The sequence below is a fragment of the Poecile atricapillus genome, chromosome Z (genome assembly GCF_030490865.1).
Source record: "Poecile atricapillus isolate bPoeAtr1 chromosome Z, bPoeAtr1.hap1, whole genome shotgun sequence".
In the NCBI taxonomy this organism is placed as follows: domain Eukaryota; kingdom Metazoa; phylum Chordata; class Aves; order Passeriformes; family Paridae; genus Poecile; species Poecile atricapillus.
This window is the reverse complement of record NC_081289.1, coordinates 104,312,456-104,323,770: the sequence shown is the minus strand read 5'-3', so window position 1 is coordinate 104,323,770 and position 11,315 is coordinate 104,312,456. Positions and strand designations below refer to the sequence as shown.

At 39.7% G+C, this 11,315-nt stretch overlaps 1 protein-coding gene across 1 annotated transcript in view; it reads right to left on the bottom strand.

The window, feature by feature from the left end:
- Nucleotides 1-515: 515 nt before the first annotated feature.
- Nucleotides 516-11,315, bottom strand: part of SHC3 (SHC adaptor protein 3) — a 50,860-nt gene continuing 40,060 nt past the window's right edge. The window contains exons 7-12 of the mRNA XM_058828004.1: nucleotides 9,432-9,558; nucleotides 8,243-8,396; nucleotides 7,161-7,257; nucleotides 6,107-6,301; nucleotides 3,670-3,965; nucleotides 516-644 (exon numbers count right to left, since the gene is read on the bottom strand). Of these exons, the coding sequence (XP_058683987.1) occupies nucleotides 516-644; nucleotides 3,670-3,965; nucleotides 6,107-6,301; nucleotides 7,161-7,257; nucleotides 8,243-8,396; nucleotides 9,432-9,558 (998 nt within the window). The remainder of the gene's footprint in view (nucleotides 645-3,669; nucleotides 3,966-6,106; nucleotides 6,302-7,160; nucleotides 7,258-8,242; nucleotides 8,397-9,431; nucleotides 9,559-11,315) is intronic.

Genomic DNA, 11,315 nt, shown 5'->3' with positions numbered 1-11,315 from the left:
GGTTAACTAGCATAATCCATCTATAATCCCCATAGTTGTGCTTCTTAGGTAAAATCAGAAGTAAGATTTGTAATACTAAATTTCTCAAGAAATTGAGACTGCTGGATTCTATTTTTTTTTATCTGAACAATCACACTTGTCATTTTTCTTTTGGTAAAAACACATGGCACAGAAGATAGTTTTATACTGTCAACAGACTGACTTGAAAAATATAAATATATACTGTATTAATATATATAATGTGTATATACACTATCAACATTCACATTAGAGAATCTAAACAATTTTGTTGAAATTACTTTTAAGAAAGCCTTTTGCTGTGATTTCCTGTCACATAAAGCACTGAAAATGTTCAAGTGTACCATATGAAATGCGGCTTCTTAAACTTAAATAAAATACACTTGTGAAATGTATGTGAATATGTGGGGTTTTTTTAATGTACATTTTCTTTTCAGATCTGCAATTTCTACCAGTTATAGCTTGCAAGTTGCAATAACTAAAAGAGTTATCTGGAGTCAGTGTTTTCTTTCAGCAGGCTGTTGCAGGCAGAGTTCACTCACTGAAGAAACTATAGGCAAATTATTCTCAAGGTGATAGTTGATGAGATGACTTATGCTGTCAAAGACACGATCTTTTGTACGAACCTTCAAAAAAAGGATGCAAGAAGATAGATTAATGAGTAATGTACTTTCCCCCTTCACACTAAAATTGTCTAAAATGACAAAATCACGTTTTAGAATCTGATCCCTCTTCCATCAAAATTGGTGGAAATTTGGCACTTACCCAGTGTGGCTCCTGTTTTTTCTCTCACTCCCCATATTTCCACCAAATATGTATTTTGCATGCAATTCCATGGACCAGCATACTTTTATTACTCTTTCTGAATAGGTCTGCTTGAAAACTGTTCATGATTTTGTTTCACTGTAAGTCAGATTTTTAGATCAATTTTTCTTCTTTGAAGGACCACCTACTTCTTTGAGGTGTTTTCACCTTTTTAATTAGAAAGCACTACTGTGCCAGATATGTTAGAATCCAGCTTCTTTGAGCACCTCAGCATTTTTGTGCTTCTCTTAAGATCTTCTTCTTCCACTACTCAAAAATTCCCTTCCTAGAAAGAGATCCAGACACCATATATACTTACCTTGGGTTTGCCCTATGCTGCCCAATACATCCCTGTGCCATAACTTAAACACTTCAGGGCAGGAAAAATTATTTTTCTAGCCCACATACCAGCCCTTTGTGGCAGCATCCTGCTGGTATACAACATTCCACCCATGGTAGGAGGAAACTGATATTGCAGGATAAAACAGTCAAAATTATCAGAAACCAAAAACTAATCTATATTACAAAGCATTCTTTAATTATTTAGCCACATGTCCACAAAACATTTCCTTCCTAGGTTTCAAATGAGTTAGGTGTAGCTACTGCAGGCAGAGCACAAATCCACCTCGAGCAAACATCATGTTGCACTAAAACTTTCTTTTGGGCTGGCTCTACACTGGCTGGCTCTACAAGCAAATTCCTGTGAGCATTGCTCTGAGTAAGAAATGTCATCTACTCTCCTCGAACTTTTCTCAGGAAGAGAGAACAACTTGTGTTAAAACTTCCAAAAGTCATCTTATGCTGTGGTGGACATGTCTCCTGAAATAATTCAGTTTCAACATTAAGTTCTGTAAAATCTGCTAGAAGCTTAACACAGTATGTCCCATGATGACATAAAAAAAGGAAACTAGTAACTTTGATGGCATATGATGCTTTCTGGTCAGTCTGCACATAATTATGTCACTGAAGGAATCCAAAAGGCTCTCCCAACTTCGGAAGCATTCTGCTTTGAAATGTCACTTTTTCTAAAATCAAACTATATTTTAAAAATGAAAATACACCTTTTAAAAGAGCACTAACTTTACTTATCTGTATTCTCAGATGTTCTGGCTAAGTTAGACACCCTACCATCACCAGAGTCTAATTCTAAATCTAGAAAAATCCAGCAGTCCTCCATTTTAAGCATCTGCTATCAGACCGAGAGATATCTTTTTCCTTTTTTTACTTTTTTTTGTTAGCTGGATGACAGCAGAAGCAATTGGACAGTTAACTCTGCTCTGAGAACACACCCTTAAGACCTGTTACATGTCACTGGTACAGTGTGTGAAATTAATTTTCAGGCAACATTTGTGTGAATCAGTCTTCAAGAACAGTCCTGCTGAGACCAAGCAGACGAAATGCAAGCCACTGGCACGCTGTGGTGGCTGGCCACACACTGGCATTTTATTGATGATTCTCTACTTTGACAAGTTGCAAATAGGGCTGCTCAGAGGCTGTGTCAGGATCCCACAAGTCATACAGAGAGCACAGCTGTCTGTAACTAACTACAGTTGCAGAAAATCATTGTTCTGGAACAGTGCCTCCTAAGCAAGGCACCTCAGGGCCATGATGGTACAAGCAGGCTGAGGGAAGGGATAGGTGCAGATAACAAGCAGGTCCCTAACCAAGGAGGTCACCAAATTAGAGATGCACTAGGGGCAGTGCGGCAAAGATGGGGGGGGCATCCTGTACAGTAAGAAAATGTCCTGGAAGTCATCAGAGGACCTGAATATTCCATGCCAGTCAGCACTGCAGAAGAGCTCCCGGTGGGACACAGCGTTCCTGCACTTGCCACATCACACAGCAGCGTTTCCTTTGCAGTAGCCAGTAACAGTAATTTGTGGGTTTATGCTGAAAAGAGTATTAGGCTATCTTTTTGCAGGAGTCATAAAACTGTTGGTGAATTTTAGCAAAGGAGGCTGCCCCTCAAGAGGTGTAGAGCCACTCCCCTGGACTGGTGTACCCATCAAATCCAGGACTAGGCAGCTGGCACCTCAAAAGTGCAAAACCATTCTTTGACTGGCCTCATGTGGAAAATGTAATTAATTGCAACAAATACCATGGGTGCTCCTCACCACTGCAATACAGACTCTGCAGGACTGACATAATTCTGCCACAGCTTCCTCAGCTCAGATGCCTACAGGCTGGCATATATGGCAGTTTCTCACGTACCTTGCAGCTGGTTATCTAAAGTTGTCCTTTATAGAGGAAAAGGAGTTGCCTACTTGCAGCTACCAGGAGAATAAAGAATAAAACTCATGACAATGGTTCCAATCTCTCTGAAGAGCTCATGCCTCCACAGAAGCTGGATGGGACAGGCTACAGAAAATTAGAACTCCCTTGCCCCCTCCATCCTGCTGTGGGGAAAGTCCCTTTATCAGCTGAGGGAACTATTGTGCAGCAAAGAGATGGAACAGGCCTACCCCAATTGTCTCCTGGGCATATATGCAGGAAAACACAGAGGGCCTGGTCCATATCCCAGGTAACAGACCTGCCAAGTGGAAATTGCCAGTGTGCACGCTAGTCAAACCTCCCTCCTTTAGCAAGAATGCTGCGCTTTTGACCAAGACTACGCAAAGTGTGAACTTGCTTGGGAATCAGGTCCCTAAGGCTTCCTGCAATGTGCAGAAACTATGCTCTAGGTCTTCTGCTAGGCATCAGGGAGAGAATTAGAGATGTGATGGCACAACAGAGATACGATGTGGTGCTTATGATAAGGTGTAAATAAGCTGTAAAGAAGATTAAAGGCATTTAGATAAAATGAGTAGAGTCAGAAACATCATCTATTAGTGAGGAATCAGTGCTTACAGTTCCTTCTGGATCCACCAAAAGAAGATGCTTGGCTTGTCCTTTGTGCATGCCTGTCAGCACATAGGAGCCAGGATTTGTGGTACTCTTCCTCACAAGGAAATCTCCACATTTCTTTAATAGCTGCTCTGCTTCTTTCCTGCTCATCTCTCCTTGATACCATGGCTCAGTGCTCAGCTCTTCAGCCTCAGTCTGGACAGCTGCTTTGGATAAAGGAGGACTGGTGCATCCCGTGGAGGTGGATTTCTTCAACATAGCCTCAGATGTTTGATTCTTGAGAGCATCTTCAAATGGTTCTGATTATGGAAATAGAAACAAGAGCAGGATCATTCAGAGGTAAATCATGTAGCAAATGGTGATATTCTGGTAATTTTAAACTGGATTTATTTTGCATTACAGCCACTTCTCTTTATGAGAAAAATGAGGCAAAATATACTAATAGACTTACCAATTTATATAGTGTATGTAGACTGAGGAGTATAATGTGTTTAAAATGTATATTATGCATAGAACAACATTGGCAAAAATCGGACTGAACCTTGGCAGGATCTTTTGAGAGGTACTGCTTTATTTCAGCAGTGGCTATTGTCAACAGCTGAATTTATACAATCTGGTACCAGGCAAATCTCACCTTCAGTCTTTCTAGGTATGTTAGACAGTTTAATTTCAAATAAATTGCATAGTAGGGATACCTAATGTCATTATACTCATATCTTGTCTCTGTTCAAACGACTTATTCATTTAAAAATTATCCATTACTGAGTCTCCAGCCCAAGGCTATGTCTAGTAGGGAACATTCACCCTCACACTCAGCCCACTCCTAGCCTCCATCTAGGAAGGGAACCTTGCAAAACAGACACAAGTTAACACATTTAACATCTTTTGCCTAGCTAAAATCAGCCTTGGGGGAGCATCTTTTAAACCTCAGCTAAGTCCTGAACTCAGTGCAATTGTAGAGTTGAGTGTAAAGAAGTGTCATTATGGATCCCAGCAGTCTTACAGAAATAGCAAATATGTCATAGGGTGCTTCATTACATGTTGTACTGACCTCTTGGAAGCTATTTACTCTTGAAAGACCTTCATCTGGCCCACCAGTACATTTCAAAAGGAAATGTTTTTCTGTGCCCCTAGGCTTACAAAAGGACATCTGGAGAGCGAGCAGCACAGCAAAACGATACATCAGCTCTAAATTTATCAGATTGTTCCGATGCAAGGAGTACAAAGCCCTGTTTGCATGGGGCCACAGAGAAGCTAGTTTAGGTCAAAGAAATAGGAAAAATATTGTGCTGTCACAGCTTATAGATATCTCAGCTAGTTATTAAAAGTAGCTAATAAATCTCTTCACTATACTGCAGTCTGCACGAAGTCCAACTTAGGTTTAGCTTGACAAACCACTAACTTAGGGTTAATTGGCACATTTTCTAATACTACTTTTCTCTGATGTTCCAATGTCTGATAAGAGTTAACATCCCTGATTTCAAACAGCAGATTTTTCTCATTTCAGATCTATTTTCAAAGATAGATACTCTCTCAACTTTCTTCCCTCCTCCTTTCTTTCAACTGAACATCTCACTAAGCTGTGGAAAGAGAGCCATATCTCAGTAAAAACATGCCAGAAAAATGGTTTCTGTATACTAAGATAACAGAAGTGTAGATATTTTATTTTACAAATAAAATAACTTGTAGGCACCAACTGCTTTGTCTCACTGCCTTTTAATTATGTGATCTGAATTAAATAAAGCATGGAAAAGCAATTTATTTGAGGGAGGAAGAGTAAATAAACCAAGAAGATGTTCTGTGCATCAAATGCTTTCACTGTTTCTTCACTTTTCATATCTTCTCAGGGCTGAAAACAAGGTGTATTAGTAGCACCAATACCAAACTATGGCTGAGGCTTAAGCTGTGGTTTAGCAGCTATGGTGGTGATTCTGATCTAGGAGAAGCAGCCTTCAAAGCTGAAACAGATAGGGCAGTAGGCCTACTCAGAGAAAGAGGTAACTCAGTACTTTAATTTCCATGCTAGATTCCTTGTGGCACAAAGCTTTTCATATATGCACTGACTCCCTCGTAATATACTCACAGGACAGGCTGAAGACAATTCTTCACCCATCCATACCTTCACCCTCCTTCACTTTCCTGTATGGCAAGATTCCTGATTAATTTATCTTCTGACATACTTGCCTCTGATGTTAAGGATAACATGGGCTGCAACTAACCTTAACTCAGAAATTTTCAGACTAGCTCCAAGTCTTCAGCCACCTTTAATTTAGTTCAGTCCAGTATGAAACCACAATGGATTCTAAAATTCATCATAATTACACCAGGAACATTAGATTTGGAAAACTAAAATTTTTCTATTTTTTTTTTTAGTACAGAGCTAATGCATAAACATATTTGGTCACTTGTTAGAAAGAAAGTGAATAGGAAAGAAACTCACTCATGTCAAACAGATCCTTTCCTGGGCTGCTTGCTTCAGCATCCTCTGCTGTTCCACTGAAGGTACTTTCAGCATCTGCCTGAAGTGTCAATAGATCTTCTCTATTTATGTGCTGGGTGTTTACATATATTGGCAGCTCTGCTGGTGGTGCTACTTCTGATTTCTCTTCTGACATACTACAAATATCCAGAGATCCTAGAAAATCCGAGACCTTTTTTTAATCAACAGAATAGTATTGAACAATTACCATCACACCACATCACCACAGGTTTAAAATTTCCTGATTGGGAGATGTAAAGTCAATAATTGCTGGATCTAGTAGAAAAAGTGTTGATTAATGGATTCAGAACTGTATTTCAATGAGGGTATGGTGGGGCTATTTCCCAGGAGGAAAGGAAATCTTTGTACATAAAGACTGTAAATTTCAAAAATTATATTCTGTTGGGGAGTCATGAGAGGAGAAGGTATAAAATCCTCAAATGTGTGCAGATTGACAATAGAGAATATAATCTGGCATTTGAACAAAAGCGTCTCTAGAAACACAGTAAAGCTATCACATAAAGCTGGATGGGGTGAAATTTTATATGTGTTTTGAAATTACTTGAAATTCAAGACAACAAAAGGAACATTATGCACTACTTTCTATTTGTTGAGTAGAGAGCATTGCTTCCCATTTTGAATTAAATTTCTCACTTTAGGCTTTTCATTTGAAAATTCTATTTTGCATATCCTAGTGGGTCAGATTTTCAGAACAGATCATGCAGCAGACACTTAATTATCATGGGATTTTAAGATACAGAAAGTTAGAAAGCTGAAAGTCTGGGTAACTCTTTATGAACTGTTCTGCAGAAGAAAATATTCCATGAAGGTGTGCATTAATAATTTATCCAGAGGTAATTATCAAATGCTTTTCAGTGGTATCAACACTAAAACTCAAAGGGAACATATCAACCAAGTTCAGTTCATTGCCTTAAGACTTCGAGGCATGAGACTTTCACATGCTTTGCCCTTCAAGATCACCTGCAGTATTACAGCTAAAAGTAGCGAAACTCACCTTGTTTAACTGGTCCGTGATGCCATTCTTCACTGAATTTTTCTCCTAAGTGATGGCTCTGATAATAAATTTGCTCTCCTCCCACTCCTGATGCAGACTAGAATGGACACACGTACAAAGAATTTTTCATTTGCCTTTAAAACGCTCAGACACATTACAAGTGGCTCTGCTAATTTCCTTGGATGTCTTTTGTGTACTGTCACTCTTCCTTTCCACTTCATCTTAATGTCAGAATATATATATATCCCAAATACATTTGAGTAAGAGTAAGATATTGCCAGTGACCTTCACGTGTTCTTCCTTGCTTTCTGCTTATAGTCACCCCCATGATACCAAATGATGCATAATTTCTTTAGTTTGTACTCACATAGTGAGTTTTGACAACCTATTACTGGGAGAAGTGCTCCACAGAAACACACGTGGGACCAGAAGACAGCCCAGCACTCTTCATAGCATGAGCTGGAAGGTTCATGTTCGTACCAGGGCATGCACTTGGGCACTAAGGGGAGGATGCTGGCTACAGACAGGACCCCTCTGGGTTTAAGCTGAGTTGTGCTGGATCTGAAAACACCTCTTAGGGGGCTACATTGATACTTCAGTCAAACTTCTGACAGGAGTGCTGGTAGAAATATTCAAGCTGACCTTAGCTCAACACGAGGTGGAAAACCTATCTAGGAACCTGGCTAAATACTGATCACTGCCAAGTCATTAACATAATGAACTGTTAGTAATGAGTGCACTAGATTGTTTAAATGATGCTGCATTAAATCATTCCCAATTAATGTGCACTATTTGATATTCTCTGAAGCAGACATGATCTCTGCAAATGTGGATGCCCCCAGTGGATTTCTGTTCCTTGAACCTGGCTAATCTTTTAATACCATGAGGATTTCAACTTCTTTAATTTGTTCTGAACCTGCCTTGTGTGCTGCCCCCTGGATCTACAGTGGCCATTCAGATGGAAACTGGCTACACAAGAAGGGCTGTGAGTTACAGACAGTCACAAGGTATCCACCATAAAACCATGTCTTTTAAAAGATTTAGATCAACCAGCAGGATAGTGGAAATGAAATTATACTGACCTGAGCTGTGTCTGCAGCACTGGGAAGCTTTGTTTTGAGCCTGGCATCAAGGAATCCGCCAGGGGGAGGTATTTTATTTGGGATGTTGTTGTAATAGTGATGCTCTGTTGCCTCATTATCTTCCTCCATCCATGGGTCCTCAAAACTTTGCATCCTATAAGGAAGAGAGTGCTTTCTTTTGCCTCTCACTTGTCAAGCACCTACAGATACTTTCAGCAGTTTAAGGCTGCCTGCCAGAGGATCGCTGCTGCCATGTTGTATGGACACTTCAGCTATCAATATAAGTCGGGAAGCAATAATGGATCATGCAGCAGATCTTCTCTGTTTAGACAAACTGACATAAACTTCCTTTGTAATGGACCAAATTCTTTCTGCTGAGTAGTGTGTTTCAACTTAGCTTTAAAGACCATTATAAACTGCATTAACAACTTTATCTAACCTTAAAATAGCACTTATATTATTAATTGATTGACTGACTAGGCTCCAAATAGTTGTCTTTCATTATGACTTCTCTATCACCAATGTAATTCTACAACTTCACAAAAGTCAAGAGATGTGAATACAGCATGCTTCCAGATTAGGATAGTAGCATTTTATATTCCCTACATACCTATTTCTGCTCTGATATAAGAGATTACAGAGGGTACAAGTTCACTAGGGTTAGTAAGGTTAGTAAACACATAGCAGTCCATGTCTCTAAAGAAAACAGAATGCTATTTCTCAGCCTTTTGAACATATACGAGCAGACAAAGTTTGTATCCTCCAGATATCACTGCAGTCAAACCTCCCTGAAATACATCACATTCCTAGAAACGTCACCCTAATATGAGAAATACTAAAACATCATTAGTCATTTTGGAAGCCCAGCAGTCTGACCTACTCCATCTAAACTGACACAGCTGCTGTGACAGTAATGAGGAAATGCCACAAATAACAACCATTCTTATCCATCCAACTCTGCCTACTAACTACAGCACAAAACATCCGATCATTTGTGAAATCCATATTTAGCCTATTCTTTTAAATTGACTGTACTTCTTTCATATTTGTTAGATAAATACCATTTTGCTAATACAGCAGAAATATTTTTTAAGTGTTCAAGTCTGTCTCCAGCAACATTGTCCACATTTCATCAAGTAAATTGAAAGCTAAAGTAGGTCCTTTAGCTGTCTTCTGGAATTGCACTCACCTATCAGGGAAAGTAGGTGTCTTAGAGGGGCATTGCAAATACTGCTTAAATCGAAGCTCAAAGGCTTGCCCTATGGTGCTGATGACATCCTGGGCCAGGCCATCACAGCATTCCAGTATATGACAAGCTAAATGAAAAAGATTGACACATGCAAATCACTGTTTATGCCATGGTGGGATGCAATCATCTATGACAAAATACCTACATGTCAAGCTTAGTTACCCTATTAGTGACGTACACATTTCAATAAAACCCAATTCTGATATAGTGAATTTCAGGTAATCACAACTTCTTAAAGGTTACATAAAATTGCACTGATGTGTAACTGCAATAGACAAGGTCATGAATCTGTTCCACTCTTTTATCAAGTCCACGAACAGAAAAAACCCTCATAAAATTTCACCTGTTATTACCGGAATGCAATAGATTATGTAAGAATTCTAAACTTTACATTGATATTACGAAAATATTAATAGATGGTAATAACAAGAAAAGCTTTATTTGTTTTCCTCAGTTTAATTACTTCACTTTTATGTCTAATCACCCCAAGTTCACCAGCTGCTCTCTTTTCCCAAATTACACTCTGAGGGAGGAGTAGTATCCACAGATACTTTCTAGATAATGAGCCCTGATCTTATTCCAGGAATGCAGAGATTGGTGCCTGTTCCTGCTTGTTTGCATGGAGACACTCCCAGCAAACTGCAGGGTTTCTGAGGAGTACAGAGCCAGCAACCTGATTAACTCCAGCATCTCTCTGTGCAACCTCTCTGAATCCACTGTTATAGAGGCAGTAAAGGGGAAGGCTAGCAACACAAGCTCTCTTGCTATAGAAGACTGAGAAACCCTTATCAGCTGTCAGAGCAGCCAAATCTGTCCTGGTTTTAAATCAGAGAATGGCTTGGAGGTCTTGTCATATGCAAAAACACAAAGCGGTGAACCTGTGAAGAGCTCACTCAACATTGCAGGAGCACAGATGGGTGCTAAGAGGTGGAAGCTAAAAATCTCAATGAACAACATCTCAGTGATATCCTGAGAAGCCCAAGTGAGTTAATTCTCCATACTCTGCATTGGACAAGCATATTGTCTACTGGCTACAGCCTGGATTGGATTTTAAACTAGATCTTTTCCAAGTCCTGCCACATCTTATTCAAAGTTACTGATTTTTTCACCCCTGACTGCTTTAACAACCTGAATATAAACTCTTCAGCTAAAAAACTGCATTTTAGTGCATGCCCAGTGTCCAGCTTATTGGAACCAAATGCACTGGATGCCAGCATCCTACAAATAAGGGTTGGTCATGACATTTAGTTAAAGTAATACAGGGAGATTAAGTAGGTTTAGATACAACTTTTACAGAGGCTGAAATATTGGATAGAATTCTGAAGAGGCCAGAATAAAGGGCCAAGAAGCATGAAGTTGTGCAAATATGGAATGTCTACTGTCTCTTCCTCGGCAACAGCAGCAGCAGCAGCAGCACCTCATTCAGCATGAGATGGCACCAGTCACAGTGCCAAATAGATACGATGGTGTTCTCTGCTCACCTTAGAGCATCTGCTGTGCCAACCAGCAAGCTGAAATGCCTCATCCAGGGAAAATGCCCCTACCTGCATGTTGAAAGTGGGTTCAGCAGACAAAAACAGGAACTCCACGGTGCCCAAAGACAGAGGCAGACATCCTTGACTAGCATTCATTTTTTGATGCTCTCTGCAACACTGCTATTGGCATTGAACAATCAGCCCCCATGGAAGGTGTACACTTATCTCCAAAAATGTGGACCAAAAGTAGTTAGGCCAAACAAAGCTAAAATGTTTGCACTCTATACCTAGAGTACAAATTTAAAGAGGCGACATGGCTCACTGCTAAACCTTTCTGGAGCCGAAATGA